At 46.7% G+C, this 26632-nt stretch overlaps 1 protein-coding gene across 5 annotated transcripts in view; it reads right to left on the bottom strand.

Moving 5' to 3' along the window:
* The window catches only part of LOC139279927 (adhesion G protein-coupled receptor B2-like), a 1236268-nt gene that overhangs the window by 24034 nt on the left and 1185602 nt on the right, over window positions 1–26632 (bottom strand). For all 5 annotated transcript variants that reach the window (XM_070899255.1, XM_070899259.1, XM_070899256.1 and 2 more), the window contains 3 exons: window positions 24533–24628; window positions 22527–22566; window positions 16326–16990 (listed from right to left, as the gene is read on the bottom strand). In XM_070899255.1, coding sequence (XP_070755356.1) covers window positions 16326–16990; window positions 22527–22566; window positions 24533–24628 — 801 coding nt within the window. The remainder of the gene's footprint in view (window positions 1–16325; window positions 16991–22526; window positions 22567–24532; window positions 24629–26632) is intronic.

Here is a 26632-nt window from a genome sequence, read left to right as displayed (position 1 = left end):
AAAGCAGCACCTCGGGTTGATAAGAACATAAGAACGTAAGAAATAGGAACAGGAGTAGGCCATACGGCCCCTCGAGCCTGCTCCGCCATTTAATACGATCATGGCTGATCTGATCATGGACTCAGCTCCACTTCCCCGCCCGCTCCCCATAACCCCTTATTCCATCGTTTAAGAAACTGTCTAGTTCTGTCTTAAATTTATTCAATGTCCCAGCTTCCACAGCTCTCTGAGGCAGCGAATTCCACAGATTTACAACCCTCTGAGAGACGAAATTTCTCCTCATCTCTGTTTTAAATGGGGAGCCCTTTATTCTACGATCATGCCCTCTAGTTCTAGTCTCCCCCATCAGTGGAAACATCCTCTCTGCATCCACCTTGTCAAGCCCCCTCATAATCTTATACGTTTTGATAAGATCACCTCTCATTCTTATGAATTCCACTGAGTAGAGGCCCAACCTACTCAACCTTTCCTCATAAGTCAACCCCCTCATCTCCGGAATCAACCTAGTGAACCTTCTTTGAACTGCCTCCAAAGCAAGTATATCCTTTCGTAAATATGGAAACCAAAACTGCATGCAGTATTCCAGGTGTGGCCTCACCAATATCTTATATAACTGTAGCAAGACTTCCCTGCTTTTATATTCTATCCCCTTTGCAATAAAGGCCAAGATTCCATTGGCCTTCCGGCTCACTTGCTGTACCTGCATACTATCCTTTTGTGTTTCATGCACAAGTACCCCCAGATCCTGCTGTACTGCGGCACTTTGCAATCTTTCTCCATTTAAATAATAACTTGGCTCTTTGGCTCTGCCAAAGTGCATGACCTCACACTTTCCAACATTACACTCCATCTGCCAAATGATAAGGCTGTAATAAAATGAATGATAAACCTATACAAGTATTGAGCCCCACACTATAGGGCCCAAGTTTCGGCCTCAGTTGCTCATGATTTTTTGGAGCAACTGGTGTAGAACGGAGTATCTTAGAAATTCAAATTCTCGGCATTTAGTTTGCTCCAGTTCTAGTCAGTTAGAACAGTTTCACTTTGGAACAGAATTTTTTTTTCCAAGAGGGAGCATGTCCGGCCACTTATGCCTGTTTTCAAAGTTTCGGCAGTGAAAACTTACTCCAAACTAACTTGGAATGGAGTAAGTGAAGATTTTTGTATGCTCGAAAAAACCTTGTCTACACTTTAGAAAATCAGGCGTAGGTTACAAATCAGGCGTAGGGAATGGAGGCGGGGGGGCGCGGTTTAAAGGGAAGTTTACGAACATTAAACACTTCAGTTTTACAAATAAAGAGCCATCATCAATAATAAATGATAAAAACATCAATAAATCAACCAATAAATCAATCAAAAAAAATTAATAAGAAATAATGTTTTTTTTAAATCAATAAATAAAACATTTTCTACTTACCGACTGCAGCACCGGGAGCCCTCCAACAGCGTGCTGGGATAGCCCCCCCCCCCCCCCAAGTGTGTCTTTGTCAGTGTCTCTATCTCTCTGTCTGTCTGTCTGTGTCTGTCTCTCACTCTCTGTCTGTCAGTGTCTGTGTTTCTGACAGCGAGGGGAGGGGGAGGAGGGGGGTAGAGGGAGAGAGGGGGTACAGGGGGAGGGGAGGGAGGGAAGGGGAAGGGAGGGAAGGGGAAGGGATGGGGGAGAAGGGGGATGGAGGGGAGGAGAAGGGGAAGGGGGGGAGGAGAAGGGGAAGGAGAAGGGGAAGGGGGAGGAGAAGGGGAAGGGGGGAGGGGAATGGGGGGGAGGAGAAGGGGAAGGGGGAGGAGGAGAAGGGTGGGGGGGAGGAGAAGGGTACGGGGCGAGGAGAAGGGTGGGGGGGAGGAGAAGGTGGGGGGGAAGGAGAAGGGGGGGAAAGGTGCAGGGGGGGGAAAGGAGATGGGGTTGGAAAGGAGAAGGGGGGGAAAGGAGAAGGGGGGAAAAGGAGAAGGGAGGAAAAGGAGAAGGGGGGAAAAAGAGAAGGGGGGAAAAGGAGAAGGGGAAAGGAGAAGGGGGAAGGAGAAGGGGGGGAAGGAGATGGGGGGGGAAGGAGAAGGGGGCGGAAAGGAGAAGGGGGGAAAGGAGAAGGGGGGGGGAAAGGAGAAGATGGGTGGGAAAGGAGAAGGGGACGGGAGGCTGAACGGGCCGGCCCGGCCGGGCCCAAGACTTCGGGCAGGGCCCATCCCCAGCACCAGATTTACAGGTAGGTGGCGTTGGGTCGGGTCGGGGGTCGAGGGGAGGTCTGGTCTGGTCGGGTCGGGTTGGTTCGGGGAGGGAGGGAGCGTGGGTCGGGTCGGTTCGGGTAGGGGGGGGCGGTGGGTGGGACAGAGGGAGGTCGGGTCTGGTCGGTGCATGGGGAGGAAGGTCAGGTTGGGTTGGGTCTGGTCCGGGTGGGGGGGCGGAGGGGCTCGGGAGCGCGGGTCGGGTCGGGGGGGTGGTGGGAGGGAGGTCGGTTTGGTTCGGGTCGGGGGGGGGGGGAGAGGGAGGTTCGGTGGGGTGGGGAGCACGGGTCGGGTCCAGTCCGGGGGGTCGGGTCCAGGGGCCGGGGGGGGGGGCGGCGGGGGGGAAGCGCGGGTCGGGTCCAGTCCGAGGGGGGAAGCGTGAGCCCCGGGTCGGGAGGAAGCAGGAGCTGGCCGTGGGAGGAGCCTTATGCACGCAGCCCCAGTGAGGCCATTCGGCCAGGGCTAGGGGCTGCGTGCTTCGGTCCCCTCCCACACAGTTTTGGGCACCTGGAGCTACTGCACATGCACGCCCACTGTAGCGTGCCTGTGCAGAGGTCCCGGCACTGTTTTCAGCGCAGGAACCTGGCTCCGCCCCCTACAGCTCATGCTGCGCCGCGCCCGGCTACAGAGTACCTGCAGGGAGCCGGAAAATCTGTAAGTTTTTTTTAGGCGCACTTTGTGGCGTGAAAAACGGGCGTCCAGGTCGGGGCTGCGCCGTTCTAGGCGCGGCCCGAAACTTGGGCCCTATAAGGCTTGAAAGAGGGTACAATGCAGTTTCACTCGGATGTTGTCTGTAGTGAGGAAATCCAAATACAAAGATAAACTGGGTTTTTTTTTTCCTTTAGAACAATGCAGATTACGGGCAAAATGATCGAAATGTTTCAAATTATGAAAGGGTGGGATTGTTAGATAGAAGCATACTGCTTCCACTAGTTGCGGGGTGAAGAATGAGGGGCTACGATGCAAGATTGAATGTAAGAGATTTAGAACAGAGAGCAGGGGAAACGTCTTCACGGAGAGTTGTCAGGCTGTGGAATTTGCTTCCAGAGTTACTGGTTGTGGCAGTATGTCAGCAGTGAAGATTAGGTTGCATAGGTGGATGAAGGAAAAAGGGACAAAAGGACATGGGAACAGGGTGGGTAAATGTGATCAGGACTATTTGCTTGTGTGGAAGGTAATGCCAACACAGATTGGTTGGGCCGAATGGCCTGTTTCCGTGTTTTATGTAGTACACATGACTAATCTAATTGAGGGACTCGGATGATTGTTATACATAAAGAACAATGGATACGTGGGAGCAAGTTACGTTGGAATCTAATGGAGGGGGCTGAGGATTGCACCTTCTTTTGGGTTGGAATTGGGCATTTGTTTCGGGGGTTGGAGTGGTCTTACCCCAGTTTTCACTCTCATGCCAGCCTATTCCTCTCACCTCCACAGGTTTTGGTTCATCACTAATCTGATGGTTTTAAGAAATATATATTCTACACACAAGCTGAAATACGAGCTCTGTGACGTACATGCTTGCGAATTTTTTCTGAGCATTTCAAGTCTCAGCATGGGGCTGATTTAGCGAGCTTTTAGGGTGTCCCCAGCAATGAGGAGCAAGGCCTGGTGCACATAACGAAGGGATGTGCAGTGTAAAGCCTTTACATTGTGTCAGACAGTGAGGCTCACGTGAACACATTGCAAGGTTAATGTACTCACCCTGACGACCCTAGTGAGGTTGCTGTATTTCTTGCGACATTGAGTAGCTGTCCTGGCCATGTCGCAGGCAGAGACGTGCTGGGCCACCTCCCTCCACAGCATCCTGAACACCCTTGGCAATGGCTTTCATCACCCTTCAGGCTGTAGGGCATTATTGTGCCTCTCCACAGCCTCCAACAAGGCCTCAAGGACCGTGGCTGAGAAATGGTGCGCTCTCTGCCTTCCTCCCTGCTCCTCCATTTTCCTGCTCTAAGGTCAGTAACATGCTGCGCCTTTAAGACTCGGCTTTTCCCGGGATTGGAATCGGAGATTTGAGCATGTGCGATGGGTTGGAAAAATTTAGCGCCAGCATGAGGGGATCTCATAGAAACATATAAAATTCTGACGGGATTGGGCAGGTTAGATGCAGGAAGAATATTCCCGATGTTGAGGAAGTCCAGAACCAGGGGTCATAGTCTAAGGATAAGGAGTAAGCCATTTAGGACTGCGATGAGGAGAAACTTCTTCACTCAGAGAGTTGTGGGCATGCGGAATTCTCTACCACAGAAAGTTGTTGGGGCCAGTTCATAGATATATTCAAAAGGGAGTTAGATGTGGCCCTCACGGCTAACGGGATCAAGGAGTATGGAGAGAAAGCAGGAATGGGGTACTGAAGTGCATAATCAGCCATGATCATATTGAATGGTGGTGCAGGCTCAAAGGGCCGAATGGCCTACTCCTGCACCTACTTTCTATGTTTCTATGTTTCCTTTAGCGCCCCCTAGGTCAAGTGTGTAACAGCTGATTTTGCGGCACCTTCAGCTCATCGTCGATTCAGACAAATTTCTTGGCGGGAGGCGCAAACTTTTTCAAGGCGCTAAAATTACCGCTCTGCCTGGGTTAACGCCACAACAGGGGAGCGACCGAATTTCCACCCCATTGTCTGTGGTCCCCGCCACAAACTCCATTTCCCGACTATCGTTTCCATCCTTCTCCCTGGCAACTGTTCTTAAACTTGGTGTTGTGTTTGACCTTGAGATGAACTTCCGACCACATAGCCGCTCCATCACGAAGACTGCCTATTTCCATCTCTGTAACATTGCTCAACTCCAATCCTGCCTCTGCTCATCAGTTGCTGAAATGCTCATTCATGCCTTTATTACTCTAGACTTGACTATTCCAATGCTCTCCTGACCGGCCTCACATCTTCCACCCTACATAAACATGTGCCCATCCGCAACTCTGCTGCCCATATCTTAACCTGTTCACCCAACACCCAGTGCTCGCTGACCTACACTTGCTCCCAGTCTGACAATGGCTCAATTTTAAAATCCTCATCCTTGTTTGCAAATCCCTCCATGGCCTCGCCCCTCCCTATCTCTGTAACTTTCTACAGCTCCACAAGCCTTTGACATCTCTGCGCTCCTCCAATTTTGGCATCACACCACCATTGGAGGCTGTGTTTTCAGCTGCCTTGGCACTAAGCTCCCTAGACCTTTTCTCCTCCCTCTCTCTCTCTCTCTCTCCTCCTTTAAGATGTGCCATAAAACCTGTCTCTTTGACCAAGTCCTTCTGTGGCTCGATGTCAAAAATGTTATTGCTAACGCTCTTGTTAAGTGCCTTGAGGCATTTTGCTATATTAATGCAAGTTGTTGTCGTTGACAAATGTCTGGGCTGCCCCCTGCACCTCGACCTCTATTGTCAGGACTCTGTTCGAGCAGTGTGAGCATTCATGAGAGTTACTTCCACTGTGCAAAATATCTCTTGGCACTAGGGACTCTAGTACATATGCCATGGTGGACTGAAGTTCAGATTAATCAATTGTGTATGTGACATAGATGCAGCTAGCAGATTGCTCCACAGTCACGACCAGACCTTGTAGGTTGTTATGAACAATATTAAATGGCTCCAAAAGGTCATGCTTAAGATAGCAACCTTCTTTTTATATATAAATCCCATGAGTTCCAGGGTCCCTGGACACCATGCAGGGTTGTGTACTCAAGGCTACCGAGGGAACAAAGCACTTGGGTGTTACGATATATGAGTCATTGAGGAACCGTGATTAGAGTTGCAAAGCTATGTTGAAAGGAAATAGAGTGTTAGGATCTATTACCACGACAATTAAATACAAAACAAGGGATATTATTCTGACACAAAAGCAAAATATTCCAAATGCTGAAAATCTGAAATAAAAACAGAAAATGCTGGAAATTCTCAGCAGGTCAGGCAGTTTCTGCGCAGAGAGAAACAGAGTTAACGTTTCAGGTCGATGACCTTTTGTCAGAACTGGAAAAAGTTCGCGATGTACCAGATTTTAAACAAGTCCAGCGACAAGGACGGGGGAGGGGAGGAAAGAACAAAAGGGAAGGACTGTGATAGGGTGGAAGACAGGAGGGATTAAATGACAAAAGGTAAGATAGTACAAAGCAAAAGGAGATGATAATGGGACAAGTAAAGAAAAAAAAAGTCTCGAAGAGGTGTAAATGGGAATGGCATCAATAGCTGCCATGTGAGAAAATAGGGGCAGAGGTTATGGTCTGAAATTGTTGAACTCGATGTTGAGTCTAGAAGGCTGTAAAGTGCCCTATCGAAAGGTGAGGTGCTGTTCCTCGAGCTTACGTTGAGCTTGGTTGGAAATGTATAAGAGGCCGAGGACGGAGAGATCAGAGCGGGAGTGGAGCACATAATTAAAGTGACAGATGACCGGAAGCTTGGGGTCACGCTTACGGACTGAATGGAGTTCCAGTTCTGACAAAGCGCTCACCCAATCTGCATTTGGTCTCCCCAACGTAGAGGAGACTGCACTGGAAGCAGAAAATCCAGTATACTAAATTGCAAGAAGTACAAGTAAATCGCTGTTTCACCAGGAAGGAGTGTTTGGGGCCCTGGACAGTGGGAAGGGAGGAGGTAAAAGGGCAGGTGTTGCATCAGGTGAATACAATTCTGACTCTGTATAAGGTCTTGGTCAAACCTCATTTAGAATAATGTGTTCAGTTTTGATCCCCTTGTATGGCAGGTGGCATAGTGTCCCTGAAAAGGTTCAGAGGAGACCCAATATATAAAGGCCCACAGTTATTATGATAGGCTTAGAGAGCTTGGTTTTTTCCTGCAGAAAAGTGTAGACTTCAAGGGGATTTAATTGAGATTTTTAAAATAATGAAAGGATAGGCTATTTGAAGTAGCTAGGTTAGGGAGGACCAGGGGACATAAGTATAAGCTATATAAGCATAAACATAGGTTAGATATTCGGAAGTACTTCATTCATAGAGAGCCATAAGAACATAAGAAATAGGAGCAGGAGTGAGCCAGTTAGCCCCTCGAGACTGCTCCGCCATTTGGTGGGATCATGGCTGATCTGATTGTGGACTCAGCTCTGCTTCCATGCGCGCTCCCCATGGCTCTTTGCTCCCTTGTCACTCGGGGGTCTGTCTTTCCCCACCTTGGATGTGTTCGGGGACCCAGCCTCCGCGACTCTCTGGGGCAGAGAGTTCCATAGATTTGCAACCCTCTGGGAGGGGAGGTTTCTCCTCGTCTCAGTTTTAAATGGGCGGCCCCTTATTCTAAGACTTTGTCCCCTAATTGTAGTTTCCCCTATGAGTGGAAATATCCTCTCTGCATACACCTTGTCGAGACCCCTCATTATCTTACAAGTTTCGATAAGATCACCTCTCATTCTTCTGAACTCTGGTGTGTGTGGGCCCGGCCTGCTCGACCTATCTTCATGGGTCGGCCCCCTCATCTCCGGAATCAACCTGGTGAACCTTCTGTGAACAGCCTCCAATGCAAGTATATCCTTCCTTAAATACGGAGACCAAAACTGTTCGCAGTACTCCAGGTGTGGCCTCACCAATACCCCTTGTCATTTACTTCTGGAATACATTGGTCGGGGCCTCCACGCTGCTTCTGGGCCGCTGCACCTCCGCTTCGCGGGTCGGGGCCATGGGGGGGAGCAGCGGTGTGGTGGCCCAGGAGTAGCATGGAGGTATACCACTTCAGGAAGCAGCGCAAGCTGGTGCAGCAGGGTAACAGCAGCGAAAAGTGATGTCATCAAAGTCCAGGTCGGTGATTGGAGCGTGGGTAGGAGACTGGGGAGGGATGTGATCGGGGCCCAGGAGAGGCGGGAGTTCGGTGCCAGGGGCAGCACGGGCCAGCCCACACTGCGATATGTGTGCGCACTAGGTCCGTGCAGCAGAGCAGGTCTCCAGTCGTCTTGGATAACCCTTGCCACTGGACCAAGACCGAGCTCTGTCAAGCCTGTGTAGTGGATGGTGTGCAATGGCCACCACACGTTAAAAAATCCATGCACAGGCATCTTCCACTCTTCAGGATATAGTTCAGGATCTGGAATATTAGGTCCTTCATTGAAACACCTGTGAACTCATCCTTTTTTGGCATGGAAGCGAGTCATCCTCGCTTTGAGGGACTGCCTATGATGATGATGATGGCAAGCTAAATACAACTTAAAAGTGTCAATAGTGTAGCTTTATCAAACGTACATTGTATTGAAATTTCACAGATGCAACACTCATTTAGTACAGAAAAAAATGTGTTTGTGTTTTTCATTCTGTCAGCTCAGCTAATTTACTTGATATAGCAAAGTGAGCAATCTTAAACAGAACCTAAACCTTGGCAATTATGTTATATAAATGTACTTAAAGTGTGCGTATATATAACTTTCCTGTATTTATTCTACAATATTCTATTTATTAGTTAAGTACAATGCAACTGAACTGATTATATAATACAACAGGGGCGAAACTGCCCCTCGCCTGGTTTGGGGCGCATAATTTGAATTGCATAAAAGTTTATCGCACGGCGGGAAGAAGAGATTACAGACCTGGAATTCGGGTCTTTAAGTGCAAAAAATTGTTGGGTGTTAGCAGGGCGGTAGCAGAGCGAGAGAGGGGCGATGTCACTCAGCGCAGCGCTGATGACGTCAGCGAAATGTGTCACAACGTCCCTCCCCTTCTCTTAAAGGGGAGGGCCGCTGCGAACTCTGCACCCACTGGGCCAAGAGGGGATGGCAGGTTGCTCTGGCGGCCCGGTCGAACTACCGGCTGCTGATGTCATGCCGACTGCAAGTCAGGAGACAAAAAAGAGATGCCTGCAGCGGGGCAAGGCCCTCCCCTTTGAGGGCGGGCGGGGCGCCCCAGCCACCACAGTTTTGCGACATGCAAAGCTGTCGGTAGCACCGCCCTGCTCCAATCTCGCTCCCGTGCGGTAATTTCCCCCACAGGGCGTAAAGGGGCCGGAGCACATGGCGATGATGTCGGTGTGTGCTCAACCGCCTGGGGCGGAAAGTAAGGGGTGCAGCGCAAACTTGTTTTCACCACCGCCATCCCAGGTAGGTCGCTTCCGCCACCTGTCCCCAGGTGAAAAGTTAGTGCCTCCCGAGGAGCTAACGGGTCTTTCGGAAATGGGCATTTATGGCCACAGCACTACTGGAAACACCTATCTATTAGATACTAAAATCACTGTGTGAGTTGCAACTCTCCATTTCAAATTACAGTGAAACCTCCTAGGTCAGGCTCTATCCACGGAAAACTGATTTAAAAATATTTAACGGCAGTAGCAGTTACATCTGTACCTGCCACTATGAGAGGGGTTTTCAATGTTAAATGTTACAAACTATTAGTTGCTAAAACAACAACCACAGCACAATTTTGGCCCAGAAATACCAGCCTCCCGGGTATGTACGGAGTGTGTATGGACCTGGGAAGGCATCGCAAATGCCGGTTTTCAGCGCACAATGCGCATGCACTGAAAACCGGCTTTTCCGATCTGTCAAGATCTTCCGTATCTCGGGAACGATTTGCACAGGCAAGATTGCGGGATTTACCCATATCTTGCTGAGCAAATGTCCTGGAAAACTCTTGCGCCTGATAAAAGCAGGCGCATAGGCTACTTTTACAGGCCTAAGAGTTTTAAAACACAATTAAAACATAAGAAATAAAATTAAAACACATTTTATTTTTTAAAACCCTGCCCACTACATTAAATTTATTTTAAAGCATAATTTAAAAAACTTTTTTAAAAATACATAAATAACTTTAATTTAAATTAATGTTAAATATGTTGTGTATTTTTTCTAATTTTTATTAATGTTTTGTGTGTTTAGGGGGAGGTTCTCATTCATAATAATGGGAAGTCCAGCTTCCCATTATTATGAATGAGAACATACTTTACTGTGATTAGCTGCCCAGAGCCATGTGACTTCAGCTCCAGCCCTGCGTACGTCCTGACGTGCACGCGCTGCGATGCGCAGTCAGTGGAGGCCTCAGGACCGGGATCTCGCTTGGGCACAGCAGGAACAGGTAAGTGCGCATCTTTTTTGTAGAATCCAGTCGAACGCCCGCGGGAAGGAGAAACCAGGATTTCTGGGCCAGTATACTTCCCGACTGTCCCCCTCTACTAACCACCATTTTGGCACCGGCTTCACCCTCATATTGAGCAGCCCTTCTTCTCCCTGTTTTGGCCACTGTCTCTTCCCCATCCCCCTTCCCCCACACCCACTACCCTCTTAAACCCACCACCCCTGCTACCCTCCTAACGCCACCAATTCCGACCAACTACCCCTGTGCCTCCCCCTGCCCCCATGCCCCACTGCACTGAGCCACACTCTGGCCAAATATTGACCAGTTACTCAGCCCTTCCTGGCCATGAGCAACATCGGGGGGGGACGTATAACATGAAAAAACGGGTGGTTTCCAGGCGGAGGGGGAAGTTTTAAAAATCTATATCCCGACCCCAACCCACTCACAGCCTGGCAACTTTTACCTTTTTCTCAGGCGGGATGAGGGGCGGGCATCCAGCGCACTGCCAGGAGGCAGCTTGTCATTTTAAATATGATAATGAAGTCCTGAAGCCTCTGCTTTAACCTGCTGTGCAGGTTTAACTGCAACCAGCCGGAAATCCCGGGCCTTGGGATACTCAGTAGCAGCAGTGAGACGAGCACAGCCTTGGGGAGCAATCCTTGTGGGCCGCGTGGAGCAGGAGTGCTTCCATCAGCCCACTCCTCCCTGGCATTGGTGATTGGACCCCACCCGGGGATTTGAACTCACTCCCAGTGTCGGATATGGGACCCCCCTGGGGGTCGGAACCCCCCCCCCCCGCCGATCGAACCCTGCACCTGCCTGCTGGTTGGGGCCTCCTCTCCAGTATTCCCCGCCCAACTGGAAGCCAGATTGTCAATCGGGCTGGCTTCCAGGCGGGGGACCTGCCAGTGACGATACAAGCACGCTCACACGGACTGCCGGCCGCCCCTCCCACCCCGCCGCGTTGTGAGGTCTGAAATTTCAAAACCCAGCCCATTATGACTGAAACCCCACTATCCACCAACCACTGGGTAGCACTTTCTTGCAGTTCAACCCCCCCACCCCACATTGAGCAGCACACTGGTCCCAACTGTCCCTCCACCCCCCCCCCCAAACAATGTAGCAGAGGCCTTTACCTTTGCAACACTTTCCCCTCCCCACCCAACTAAGCATTATTTTAGCAACTGTCTTTTCTCTCCCTGCTTTGATCACTTTACCCCATCATGTGCTCCACATTCCCTCTACAGAGAATCATTGTTGACCCCATAACACCCACCCCAACACTGAGTAAGCTTATCCCACCGAACCCCCACCAAGTAAGGCAATTAATCAATCCAAGCCTATGCTCACAAACCCTCTTCCTCATCCCCTCCATGTCCTCCTCAACTCCCTTCACCCATCTTCCTCACCCTCACTTCTCTCCCATCCATCCCCTCCTCCCCTCCTCCCACACCTCTTTCACATCCTCTTCCCATCCTCTATCCCCTCCCACCTCCTCCATGCTGGTTACTACTCTAACTTCCTCCACCACACACACAACATCTGACATTTGCTTTGACTGAACTTTCTTTCAGTACTTATCCTTATTCTGATCCAAGTGACTTGTTAATTGTGTGATGATGTATAAATAAGCTGTGCAACGTGGAGATATCTCATTATTAAGGCTGTATAATTTGTCATGGAAGTCACAGATCTTATAATTTTAATGTTTTTTTGTGTAAAAAGCTACGAGGGCTGAGTGGGGCGGGGGGGGGGCGGTGCGAGGGGATCTGTGCTAATCTCACCAAGTTGCTTCCTTCAACAGAACACGCTCAGATACTCAACCTCTTTCCCTACTTGTAGCTGCAGGGACAAATAGGAAACAGAAAAGGTATAAAACTGATTTGTGATGAGATATAGTTCCATGGGAATCACCAGTTCCTCTCTTGTGGCCATTCTTAACTTGTCTGGCTATGTGTGTTGGAAGGCATATTTGCCAGCTGGCCTGATGCTGTCTACAACTGACATCGACACAAGTTCATTTTCCAGTACACATCATTGAATAGCGAGCAGTAGTGGAAACCCTGTCTAATTTATTCCTCCCTGATATCAGGAACACTGAGGTTCAGTGCAGCATTCCCACTGATACCAAGATCAGCTGTCTCAGCACACACCAGGAATTACATCTTAGCCTTTACTGATCTGCATAATTTGGCACATTGCATTGTGCAGTTGCTGCCACTGGCCCAGTTTCTTAACCACGTGGAAGGATGGAACAACCAATAGTCTAGAATACTCCCTATCTAACAACAACAACTTGATGTATATAATGCCCGTAACGTAATAAAACACACCAAGGCACTTCACAGGAGCGTTATCGGACAAAAATTTATACCGGGGACAGCTGACCAAAAGCTGGGTAGGTTTTAAGCCGCGTCTTAAAGGAAGAGAAATGGAGAAGCAAAGCGGTTTGGGAAGGGAGTCAATGATGGGGTGCACTAGAGGCGAAATCTAGAAGGGCGCAGAGATCTCGGAGGGTTGTAGGGCTGGAGGAGGTTACCGAGATAGGGAGGGGTGAGGCAATGGAGGGATTTGAACATGAGGATTTGAATACTATTGTGAAGGCCCCATCTCCACATGGACTGCAGTAGCTCAAGGAGAAGTTCTACCAGCACCTTCTCAGAGCAACTAGGGATGGCAATAAATAGGGCCTTCCAACCATCACCCACATTCCAAGAACAAATAAAGGCCCCAAGCCACTCTGGCACCTGTCAATTGCAAAAGTTGATAATGGGATTGATAAAAGCCTGGGAGCAGGTCACCTGACCACCCTCCCAGCCTGGGAGCAATGGGATAAACATGCAGCTTGAAGGTAGCACAAAATGGGAATTCAACAGCATTGAAGTCAATGGAAAAGAACTGGGTGTAAAACGGGCTGGCGATTCGCTATTGCCCCTTTTGTGTTACTGCTCAACAAATTCATAATTATATTATAATGTGTGCAGAGGAAAGGACCAATGTTTTTAAAACAAAATAAACCCTGCCACGTTTTTCACCTCTTTCTGCACATTTTTTGCTATATGAGCCTGACAAGTACAAAAACTAGCTCAGATTCTTCCCAATAGCTTTACTCTCCATTTTTATGGATTGTGGCAAAAAATCCCTTTCTTAATGAGTCAATTAACTGGTCTCAGTACATTACTCCACTATCTCCGACTCAAACTCACTGGGTCAAAATTTCTAGGAGGCTATTCTGCTGACGCAAGTGCAGCGAATTGGAAACCCCATCAACCCTAGCCCCTGGCTGGAGATCCTGTCTAAAATCCCTGGGGGGGTCATCTGCATGGCGGGGGGGGGGGGGGCGGAGGAGGCCTACCTTGAACCACCAGTGGAATATCAGAGCCGAGGAATGGCACTCCAATTGTGCAGAGGCAGCCCAACGGAACCCCAAAGCAAAGTGTCCTCCGAACTGATTCTAGTCCCAATGGAGCAATTGTACCTAAACTACACTTTAATGGTCTTTTCAGCAAGGACTTGTTAATTTTCAACAGCTAAAACTCTGATTGGGCTCCCTTAATGACATGTCCTGATTGCTGATTGGTCCCCTTGGAGGACAAGACACACCCAGCAGTTTCTCTTTGTAAAATGTAATTCGAGCCATTCTGACTGCCAACTCTAGACAGAGCAGAGCTCACTTGGAACAGACAGGGCTCACTCTCACGGGTTAAGACCTTCTCCCACTGCCAAAGAAGTTTGTGCCCTAACCCCCCAAGTTTCTGACCTCCTCACCCCCCCCCGCCCAAGTTCCAGATCTCCTATTCCCCACCCAAGTTCCTGGCCTCCTCTCCCCAGCCCAGATTCCTGACCTTCTCCCGCGCCCCCAGCCCCAAGTTCTTGACCTTCTTCCCCCATTGCGTCCACCCCAATGGATTCACGACCTTCTCCCCCCCAACAAGTTCCTGACCTCATGCCCCCCCCGGTCGATGGGGCATTGTGTGTGGATCACCAATTGTTAACAGGTTTATTGGGTTTAGTGTCGTCACTTCTGGATTTCGTCCAGTCCTACTATCTGGATCACATTCTCGCTCTCAACCCCCCCCCCCCCCCTTTAGACCTATATCACATTCTTTCGTCATCCCCAATGTGTTCTCTGTATTCTTTATCCTCCCCCACCGAATTCCTAGCCTTCTTGCCCCGCCCCCCCGCCCCAATTCCCCCTCTCTCTCCCTCCGATCGCCCCCCGCCCATCTCTCTCTCTCCGGTCCCCCCTCTGTCCCCTTTCAATCCAAACTCTTCAGGGACCATGTTCCACGGGCCTTCTCCCATGGAGCTGAACAAGCCCAGCCCCATGCTGCACGGCAGCCACAACTGTGGGTTACGTGACCGGACCTTGGTGCCAGCGCAGATGTGCAGAAGGGGATGGGGTGTGCATGCGGAGGCGGGTCTGACCAAGCATATATGCAGAAAGACACGAAAATGTTCGTGCAGATAATCAATTCATTCAGAAATTACCCATAATCTCTACTTTTGTTTCTTAAATTCCCTTCATTTTGCCACAACCTAGTATCCAAAGCATAGGTCCTCTCATTTACACTTTTCTCTAAATCGGGGGGGAAACTTAAATTTCTAAGCCAAACCAAATGGCGTAACACGAAAGGTGGGGAAAATATCAAAATATCCTGTCCCATCTTCAGAGCTATGTAGCACAACCAGCTGTAGAGTACCGTGGTCACCCTGAGTCACCAGTGTTTGCTGAACTGTGACAGCTACTTTAGGCAAAGTTGAAGGCTATGTCAGCAGCAATGGAAACATTCCCTTTGCCTGAAGATGAATGCTGAATGCCTCAATTTTCCTGTATCACGAAAGGTCAAGCTTCAATAGTCTTATAGCTGGGATTGCCTTTCCAGCACAAGATAGCTGCACCATGGAAAATGATTTGTTTTTTAAATAGATTAAGAGAGAGATAAAAATAATGAAATCCTGGTGAAACCGTGAGACTGAGGATTGAGAATTGAAGGCCATTGAACTCAAATTAACTGGAGGGATTTATGTGATTCTGTTTTAGGTTTAAAAAAAAGCACAAGTGAGAAACACTTTGCCAGAGTAAAGTATTTCAGATCAACAACAAGAATTTACATTTACATAGTGCCTTTAACATAGTAAAACGTCCCAAGGTGCTTCACAGGAGCGTAATCAGTCAAATATTTGCCACCATGCCGCACAATGAAGTATCAGGACAGATGAGCAAAAGCTTGGTCAAAGAGGTAGGTTTTAAGGAGTGACTTGAAGGAGGAGAGAGGTAGAGAGGTTTAGGGAGGGAATTCCAGAGCTTGGGGCCCAGGCAACAGAAGGCACGGCCACCAATGTTGGGGCAATGAAAATCGGGGATGTGTCGGAGGCCAGAATTGGAGGAGTGCACAGATCTCGGAGGGTTGTAGGGCTGGAGGAGGTTACAGAGATAGGAAGGGGAGAGGCCATGGAGGGATTTGAACACAAGGATGAGAATTTTTAAATTGCCGAACCAGTAAATAGCAGAAAAACCCGAGTTGAAGTAGAGAAAAAAATTGCAAATGGCACTAAAATATAAAAGGGGTTTCTTGCAGTCCAAAACTACAAATTAAAAAGCAGTAAGTAAGCAGTGAATAAATGAAAATTCCATGGGGGCAGAGGGTTTTTTTCAGTGGGAAAACATCAGAGAGCTGCCGTTAACTACAGGAGAAAAAGAACTGCAAGCAACTCTCAGGGCGAGGTTACATAGATACAGGGAGGGTGCAGGAGATTAACTGGTTCCTGAATGATGGAAGGGTTTGTCACCTGGTGGTTGTCCCCTCATGGATGACAGGCTAGGCTGAATGAATGAAGAAGTGCTACTTGAGCTTTGCCATAAGACTCCTACAGAGCTCACTGTGGGAGATTTGAAACTATTGGCAAATACCATCGGTTTCCTTTGATTTAATATAAAGGTCACAGAAGCATTATGTTTTGCTAGGCAAGCGTTACGTACTGTCAAGTGCAAATGGAATAGACGATTCGCCCCCTCCCTCCCGCAGTATTAATGGTTGTTCCCTCTGTATTAACTCCCCTGCTACATTTAGAATATGGAACCTGGTCAATATCACCTCTTCAACTTACTTCTAAGGAGCCCATAGACCCTGATGAACCTGGCTTGCTGCGTGGCATGGTCCTGCTCCTGTCAGCAAGTTCCGACGCCAGAATGTGCCTCACTGAAGGGTGCTGTTTGAGCGGTACACTCCGTGGTTGATTAAGAGTTCCATAAGGTTGATTTAAGTTAAAGTTGATCTGATCGACTGAGACAAAGTTTGGATAAATCTCTGACTCAACTGGTTGGTTCCCGACGATATTGTGCCTGTTGTCATCCACATTGATGTTCAACTTGCTGTCCTCTTTGATGAAAGGCTTTAAGCTGACACTGCGTCTCGGGAGCACCATGTAGTCACCCTCCAGTGGCTGCTCCTGTGCCCGTCTCCACTTCATGTCCACTGGCCTCAGGGTGTTCTCTGTGCACAGATACAGCGTTCCCCTTAGCTCACTATTGTTTTCTTTCTTGGCCGGTTGTTCGTTCAATTCATTCATACCAGACATCATGTTGTGCAACTGATGCATAGGAGGCAACTGGACCAAGACGTTTCCCGGTGGGATGTTTCCCGGAAGAGTTGAGAAGTTCATCCCTTCACTATTTATATTCAGCTTTTCATCTTCCTCGTCATCCAGTGAAATGCGAGACAGCGTTCCGGTAATAGTCGCAGGATTGCAAGTGTTAACTTCTTTGAAGAGTACTAGGGATACAGAAACAATAAAGGAAATGTCAGTTGCCAACAAAATGCTTTGCATCCTTTTCAGTCTGTTGTATTTTAAGTTAATTCTTCTAAATTGCTCTGAACCATTTATCTTGCTGAGTAGGTGCAGTTATTCAGTTCAGGTGTCAGCCGTGGTTCAGTGGGTGGCACTCTCGCCCGAGTCAGAAGGTTGTGAGTTCAAGTCCCTCTCCAGAGACTTGAGCATATAATCCAGGCTGACACTTCAGTGTGGTATTGAGGGAATACTATAATGTTTCGGATGAGATGTTAAACCAAGGTCCCGTCTGCCTTTCAGATGGACGTAAAAGATCCCACTGCATTATTTGAAGAGCAGGGGAGTTCTCTCTGGTGTACTGGCCAATATTTATCGCTCAACCAACATCACTAAAACAGATTATCTGGTCATTATCACATTGCTGTTTGTGGAACCTTGCTGTGTGTAAATTGGCTGCTGCAATTCCTACATTACAATAGTGGCCTCGACTCTGAGGGACTGCCTAAGAGAGAGGGACACTTAAAAAGTACTTCATAGGCTGTAATGCACTTTGTGATGTCCTAAAGTCGTGAAAGGTGCTAAATAAATGCGAGTCTTTCTTATAAGCATTAAGATATTGTGTTATATTGCTGAATGTTTAATTATTATACAGTATGCACTTTGCTTTGATAATTCTTTGCGCTATTGCATTTCTTTAAAGATTACCATTTGTGGAAAGTTTGCATCTTGAATAGAAAAAAAATTAATTGTGCACACCATCAAAAAGCTTCATAATCGAGAAAACCTGAGGCTGATACATGTTGCTGGTTCTTGATTCCTAATGTTTAATTAGTCCTCATATTGTATAGATTAAGATAATAAGGTTTCAGTTTTGAAATTGCTATCTCCGAGAGATTGATGTTGTTTTCCACTCTTGTTCTACCTCTAGCTGATTTGCAGGCCAGTAAAATTACAGTTAATGTAGGACTCGATGGGCCAAATGGCCTCCTTCTGTGCTATACTATTCTCTAATTCTACAATAGCAGGCAGTTGCCAATGAATGTAGATGGGCTCTGGGTTGCAGATTGGAGTCATTGAGGCTAAATCACTTCCAGTGGTTGTGATCTGAGGTTGCCTATCTTTGGAGAAAGCGTATTAAAAGCGGTGCGGAGCTAAGAAGTGCAATGCTGCTGTGCAGAAATGGATTTATTTCTAGTGCTGTGAACTTTTACTTAGTTATAAAAATGAAAGCAGTGGGAATGAAATTTAAAAGATTCATTTATTGGGAAAAGATGATTTTTCCTGAACATATTTAGTTTAAATGTGAGGAGCAGGTAGCACTTGTAATGGGAGCTAGGAGAACTATTTATTTATTTCCAGCAGGGGTTGGGGGAATTGGCCATTTAATTACTTATTTCCCAGCCAGACAGTCAGGGGAACAACAGAAGGAATAAACAGAACAGATTGCTTGGAAAGGTAAAAGTCAGAAATAATTAAACGTTAGCAGTAAAATGTCTCAATTTCTGGAGCTGTGAGCAGCAATATTGGAAAGCAGCCATTTATACTGCAATCAGCTCTGGCAGTGGAGAGCAGAAGTACAACAGCGCCACCAATGGAGGAGGTGCATATTGCAAGCCCTACTTGTTACAATGTTGTCTTACCCATTGAAAGTAATGGCCCTGAAATTCCGGCCTCCCCAGGTCTGTATAGAGTGTGTACGGACCCAGGAAGGCATCGGAAAAGCCGGTTTTCGCCTTGCAATGCGCATGTGCCGAAAACCAGCTTTTCCAATCTGTCAAGTTTCTGGCTTGACAGATGGCTGCTTCTCGGGGAGAAGGACATTCCCACGGCATTTGCCCATCTCTTGTCCTGCGAATGTCCTTAAAACTTTTGCGCCTGGCCATAGCCTACTTTTACCAGTGTAAGAGTTTAACAACATATCAAAGACAGATAAAAATAAAATTAAAAATACATATTTATGTTAAAAACCCTGCTCACTCAGGTAATTTTATTTTAAATCATAATTAAAACTTTTTTTAAAAATCGGCAAATATATATTTTTTTCAAAAACGTTTCTATCAACTTTAATTTCTATAATGTATTTATGTGAGGTGTTTTTTTAATGTTTGATGTAGTGTTTGGGTGTGTTTGTCATTCATAGTAATAGGAGTTTTGGACTTACCAAACTCCTATTACTATGAATGAGAAAATACTTTCCCGTGATTGGCTGTCCAGGCCCACGTGACTCCTACGGACGTCCCAACGTGAACACGCTCCGTTGCGCAAGAGAAGAGGCCGCCTCAGGACTGGGATCTCTGGTGAACGTTCGGCCAAAGGGTAAGTGCGCATCTTTTCTCCTATTTTTAGTCGAACGCCCGTGGGAAGAAGGAATCGGGATTTCTGCACCATTGTTGTTACTGAAATATTACCAGTTGTCACAGAAGTCTCACTAATAGTCACAACAGTGACAAACTCAAAGCTTCTGATATAGTGAATTTCTAGTTGATGTTGCACAGTGTTGCTCATGCTGTGTTGGAGGTGTTATGCAAAGTAGTTTTATCAAGGACACTGATTGGGACAGCCCTGGGATCCAGGAATAGTGATTTTTTTTGTTTAAATACTTAGTTGGGTATTAGAAATTTCAGTTACTGAGATTATAATTACAGGCGTTATTTTTCAAAAAGAGTTTTGAGTGATTTGGTTTGTTAACTTCTTTCATTGGTAAGTCCTCCTGACAGGTTAGTCCGAATTGGTTGTTTTTATACTCCTGTAATCGTTTCTCTTTGGTAGTTTTTAAGCTTCTTTCCTCACTTTTATTGCATACATTCCCAACCTCATTAGTCTCCATTGCCACGATTTTACTTTGATCCAATCAAAAAAGTGTTTTGTAGAATTGGTAGATTGAAAGTGTGAGGGCAAAAGTGACTGGGGTAGAATAAATTGGCAGTTATAGGAAGTGTTGAATAACAGGAGTTTGTGCTTATGTTGCGTTGCTGCTGGAGATTTTAGTTTTAACCCGTTTCGGCCTCAGACTCGGCGCTGTGCGATTAGCGCCAGACCGACCCAGGAGGCCCGAGAATCGCTGGAGGATCAGTCCTTGGGCCTCATCAATAGGGCTGGCGACACTGATCACGCCCCCACAGGCAGCCCTCCTGAGCCTCACTGACTGTGGCCCTGAGGTTAAGTCTCGGGAGGCAGGGTGGGGGAAGGGACAATGGCGACCCTGTGGAACTGAAGGAGTATTTCTGCTCCTCTTGGCTCCACAGGACTGTTTTATTACTTACCTTCTGCCTGCCCCACTCATCCCCAACGAATTTTGAAAGCGAGTCCTTTAACAGGCCTAATTTACATATTTGAGGCACCTTAAAAAAGGGCCCCATGAATGTAGCAGTGGGACCAACACCTGCGCTGATTGTCTTCATTCTGTTCCACTGCTCAATTAGTCTGCTTTGTCCCCATTTTACAGCTGAAAACCAGGCACAATGTGTATCAATTTCTATTCCATAATGTTTTTAAGGATGTGAACATGGTGTAAAGATGGTAATGATAAGCGACAGAATATAGCATTTAAGAAAGGGTCTTGTGATCATTTAATACATGATCAGGTTAGGGCAGGTTAGGGTACTGGGGACGTGAGCTGTATTGTGGGGTAGTGAGTAGTTCAGGGAGAATAGTGAGCAGCTGGTGCATAAGAGAATGGAGGATTTTGTTTGTGGGGGGAAAGGTTAGTTAAGATAGAGAAGTGAAAGCATATGGAGGGGTAGTGAGCAGTTGAGGAATTCGGGAGTTCTGTGGGTAGTGAATAGTTGGGGAAATTAGGGTAATCAGAATTAAGGCAAGCAGCCTGGGATAATAAGAATGTAGGTAGGGGAAGTGAGCAATTGTGCAAGAAGCAGTTAGTGGGGAGAAAGTGAGGAGTTATGGGTGTAATGAGCAGTTGAGGGGGTGGGACCTGAACACTGGCAGATAGGGCAGCCAAGGAAGGAGTGGGTATCGATGGGATAGTAGTGGGTATTGGGAAATTGGTTTGAGGCAGAGTATAGCATGGGATTTATGTGACGATTGCAGTCTGAAATGACAATAAATGAATAGTAGTAGTTAGAAGGAGGAATGGATACAGTGGACCACAGGGTGAAGCGGGGATAGGCAGCCTGATTTTATTTATAGAGCTGACATTATTTCATTAACCAATAAGCACAGACTCGCTCGCCTCCCTGCCCCCACCCCAGAAGCTAAATTTTATTCATGGAGCAGCTGTTGAGTTTATTGAATTAATTCTAAAGCCCACTCCCCCAAAGTCTAATTTCATGTCGTCAGCCACTATTTATTTACTTAATTAACTTGTCAAAGCTCGATTTCATGTCATTAATATACTTGCTTGCTAGTCTATCGAAAGCCAATTCAACTTAATTAATTCAGGAGGTCAAATGAAATTGGCTTATAATTTTTAAAATATTAAAAACATTAGGAAGCACCGAGTTAGCAGGAAAAGAACTTGCTGTGCCAGGGGATGGAGACCCAGGAGACGGAGTTTAGAGGCATAACAACATCACCACCATTAGGTGTTGTGAATGACAAGTAATGCTAAGTACATTAGTATAAAAGTATTTTTAGGCATTTTTAAAAGGCGTTACCTAGCAGTGACAATATCGTGACACTAGTCTTGGCAAAGTCTTGATACAGGAATTGAGTGTGACAAACAGGAAGTGCACACAGATGCAAGACTTAAATATTTTATGGTTGGTCATGATGATGGGCAGGCTGCAGATCGGAGGTCGGGGTGGGGGCTAGAGAGAGGTCACAATTGGCAAAAGGGAGGCCAACGGCTCTTCTGCTCTTCCTGGCCCACAAGGAGAGCTAGAAAGGCACTTAACTTGTGGAGCTGCCATCTTCCACCTCCCTTTCACTATCGGGTTTCCCTGGGAAACTCGGACAGTAGCTGTTCAATTTAAATCAGGCTCCCCAATTGCACTGTGGGAGCCTGATTTAACTATGTTAATAAAGTGCCCCGCCTCTCCAAGTCAGGACACTCGTACGCCATGCTACCTTCCGCTGTAAAAATGGCGGCAGGCGCTTGGGGTCGCCTTTTGCGGTTTTTAGGGTTTAAACCCACCCCCTGATCTCCTCTCGCTCATCATGCAGCGCGTATTGTCAAGGCCAATAGGTTCAGTGCAAGAATTGTCGAGATTAACTTGATTTCTGTTGTATGTCTATGCCTTCTAATTCAGACGCCACTTACTCTTTGACCCAAGTATCTGTTAGAATGTCTCCATCAAAGAAAAAACAAAATAGCTGTCACAGGACTGAGAAACGCATGGAAATAGTTCCCTCGAGATGGATACCTTCTAAAGATTGGGCCCAGAGTGTACATTGGCTTAGAGCCAAGGATGGCAGTTTGTGCCCAGAATGGTGGGTGGTTTAGGCCTGCTGTTGGGATTGTGAGGGAGGTCAGAACCAAGTTGTGATGCCTCTTGGTTAATGGTTAATGGTGGGGAGAGGATTCAGCAGTCACGCCATGCTAGGATCTGAAGCACTTCTTACCTGACTGGCAGGCCAGGTCCACGTCCTTTTCAAAATCTGTCTATAAAAAGGCAGCAGGAAACAAAAAAATACAATAAATTAGAAACAGAGGCTTTCAACTGAAGAAAATCAAGACTGTTCTGTAGCACCCATGCTAGATTAGTAAAAGGAGACAGCGAGGTCCCGAATGAGAAGCCAGTGAGAATCGGTCCACTCAATATTTCAGAGATTTGGGATTCTGGCTCCCTCCGCTCAAACTCATGAACTGATATCTGATTGTGGAACACAGCCCACCGCAGCCTTTCATTGTGCTGCTGTAGCTCTGGTCCACTGGCTGATAGGTGTCCATGATCCCAGTGGTGTGTAGTATGCGCAAAGTTTAATATGACAGAAGTAGTTTCATAATTTTATAGACAAAAGCTGTGGGGTGTTTGTGATATAATTTGGCATCAGATTTAGTCATGTATAACCATAACTAAGAGGATGCTAAGTTAGAAGCTGCGGTATAGCCTGATAGTACTTTTTAAAATTCATTCTTGGGATGTGAGTGTTGCTGGCAAAGCTAGCATTTATTACCAAACCCTAGTTGTCTTGAGAAGGTGACAGCGAGTCTTCTTGAACCGCTGCAGTCTGTGTGGTGCTCCCACAGTGCTGTTAGGTACGGAGTTCCAGGACTTTGACCCAGCGATTATGTTATTCTTTGTACCAGTTTGATACAACTGAGTGGCTTGCTACATCACTTCAGAGGGCAGTTCAGAGCCAATAACATTAGTATGGGACTGGAATCACATATGGGTCAGATCGGGTAAGGACGTTAAGAACGAGGTAAGATTTTACAACAATCCGACAGCTTCATGCTCACTATTACTGATACAAGGATCTTGATATAACCCCCCCCTCCTCCGCCGCCGCCGCCGCCGCCCCCCCCCACCCCCCCCACGACAGGTGGGAGAGGGTCGGAGGGCTAAAAAGTGAAATGCATGGATCTCTACTCAAGTCCACCACGCAAGCTGCCATTTTTACGGCGGCTGCTATCGGGGTATCCAAGTGACCCGCTGTGGAGAGGGTTCCCAAGTGTAAATTAGATCATTTTGGGACCTTTTTTTTTAAACTTTCCTCGTGGAGTCAGGAGTAGCAGGAGTGCTCCTCCAGGCCCCACAAGCAACTTTAGATCTCCCCAGTGCTAGGCTTCCTCCCGTTTCCTCTTGCAACACCCTCCTGAGACCCCTTCACCACATCTTACTCTCTTGCTGGCAGTCTCCTAATGCTCAAAGCTCTGCTCATACCTGCTGGCCAGCTGCTGGATTCTGCTTGTTTGGAGTTAAAATCGCCCGCGTCTTATGCTGCCAGCATCAGGCATGTTTGATGCTCACCCCACCCCTACCCACCCAAATCACACTCGAGGTTAAAAGTTCCCCTTGTGTATTGCAAAACTGACGAGCAATAGTAAACACTACAAATATACATATCGATATACATGGTTCATAGCCATCTATAACTTGTTCCTGACTTAAATCACTGATACAGAAACCAAACAAATAAACCTCAATATTATATCTACCTCACACATCCCCAGACAAAAGCTGCTACACGAATCACACAGGAGCTGAATGTTCAGGAGGCAAACATTGATCCCAGTATTTCCATGAACAACATAGCTTGTGCTCCTCTTAAATATTGGCCTTTCTGCTATTGTGGAGATAGAGGTTACCCACTTTATACTGAAGTTAACCCCAAAGTACATTGGAGATGTACAGCACAGAAAGATGCCATTTGGCCCATTGTGTTTATACTGGATCTTTGCTGCAGATATCCAAAACTAATTCTGATATCTCCTCATAGCCCTGCTTCTTTCTCTGCTTCAAATATTTGTCCAATTTTCACAAAATAAATGAAATGGTCTCTGCCTCAACCACTCCGTGTGGCAAATCATTTTGTGCTCCAGCATCTCTGTCAAGAAATAGCAGGTCTGAGGCAGTTTTTGCTCTTTTTTAGCTCTGTTCTATGTGAATTGGTCCTTTACTCACCATAATCTGAACTTGGCCATTTTTGTAAGAATCAGGTGAGTTTTCATTCTCTTCAGTTTTGCAGCTTCCTGTTCGACATTTTACAACGTCCTGAATCTACAAGGAATTATAGAAAGCAGATTTAGAAAAACATCTGTATAAAACAGCGATAAGGCAAATAAAGTGCAACAACAATAAGCAGCAAGATGTGGACCCTATATTCCTTTCTGTGCCCCTCTGCTTTTGTGTGACCTTGATTTTGGCTTCCTACCTCTTTAATTTTCCTCTTCTATCCACTACAAAATATTGTAACATATTTTTCCATGAGAGGGGTGCTGTCCCAATGCAAGTTGTTTCTGTCTGTCTTTATTTCCTTTTCTGTGAGTGAATGTGTCCCTTGCTTTCTGTCAGCCTCTGTGTGTCTCCCATTTAATCTAAATATATGTATCCACTGTTTACATCTGCACACTTGTCTCTCTAGCAATGCCTGATTCTCTTAGCTCAGAAGATATTCTTCCCAACAATGATAATTTCCTGCTTTTTTCATCATGGCTCCGGATGAAGCAGCGGGGCAACCTGTTCCTTTACCTCCATCAACGCTGCTAAAGAGTGGCTGCTAAAGCACCAGACTATGACTACAAACTGGCTGAGTTTGGTACTGTTCATCGACATTTTTTTCCAATTGATTTATCTTTCTTCACTCCCCCATCTTTAGAATTCTCTACCCCAGAGGGTGGTGGATGCTCAGTCGTTGAGTATATTAAAGAATTAAATTGATAAATTTTAGACACTGAGGGAATTAAGGGATATGAGGATACGGCGTAAAAGTGGAGTTGAGGTAGAAGGCCAGCATGATCTTATTGAATGGCAGAGCAGGCTCGAGGGGCATTATTGCCTACTCCTATTTCATATGTACTTATGAGCTTATTGTGGATGATTGCATCGACATTATGGACTTGACGGAAAACTGGCCGAGGGGTGATGACACCTTCCTGCCTGGCTACACTTCCACCACTTGTCCCGTCCAAGCTGCCGTGGTGGAGGTGTGGCTCTTATCACCAAATCACACCTTGATCTGTCCCCCTACTCCTCCTTCACCTTCACCTCCTTTGAGCATCTTACCTTGTTCCACCCCTCTCGCCTCATTTAAAATCCTCGTTCTCCATCACCCACCCAAGTACCATGCCAAGTTTTTCACTGAGATATCTTCACTACTTTGCTCCCTCAGCCTCTGCACTGACAACTTCTCATCCTCTGTGATTTTACCCTCCATCTCACCTCATCCTGCTCTCTTTCATCAGAGTTCACTGCCCTCCTATTTTCTCTTAATCTCTCCCTCCATAAGTTAAGGAGTGATTTGGCCATAGTGGACTGGAAACAGCTACTTGTAGGTAAATCAGTGTCGGCACAGTGGGAGGCATTCAAGGAGGAGATCCGGAAGGCTCAGGCCAAAATGTGCCCTTGAAGAAAAAGGCTGGGTAAAATAATTCTAGAGCCCCCTAGATGTCAAGGGACTTACAGGGGAGGATTAAGAAAAAAAGGGACACTTATGTCATATACCAACGGATAAATACTATAGAATTTTTAGAGGAATATAGAAAATTAAGAGGCAAAATTAAAAAAATATATTAGGAATGCTAAGCGAGAGCATGAGAAATTCTTGGCCAGTAAAATTAAGGAAAACCCTAAGATGTTCTATAAATATATTAAGAGTAAGAGGGTAACTAAGGAATGAATAGGGCCTATTAGAGACAATGTGGGTAATCTTTGTGTGGAGACAGAAGATGTTGGTAAGGTTCTTAACGAATACTTTGCATCTGTTTTCACAAAGGAAAGGGGCAATGCAGATACTGCTATCGAGGAGGAGTGTGATATTCTGGATGAGATAAATATAGTGAGAAAGGAAGTATTAAGGGGTTTAGCAGCCTTGAAAGTAGCTAAGTCCTAGGCCCAGATGAAATGCATCCCAGGCTGTTGAGTGAAGTAAAAGAGGAAATAGCAGAGGACTTGACCATCATTTTCCAGTCCTCTTTGGATTTGGGCATGGTGCCGGAGGATTGGAGGACTGCTAATGTAGTACCCTTGTTTAAAAGGGAGAATGTGATAGGCCGAGTAATTACA

The sequence above is a fragment of the Pristiophorus japonicus genome, chromosome 14 (genome assembly GCF_044704955.1).
Source record: "Pristiophorus japonicus isolate sPriJap1 chromosome 14, sPriJap1.hap1, whole genome shotgun sequence".
In the NCBI taxonomy this organism is placed as follows: Eukaryota; Metazoa; Chordata; class Chondrichthyes; family Pristiophoridae; genus Pristiophorus; species Pristiophorus japonicus.
This window is presented reverse-complemented; position numbering and strand designations above follow the sequence as displayed.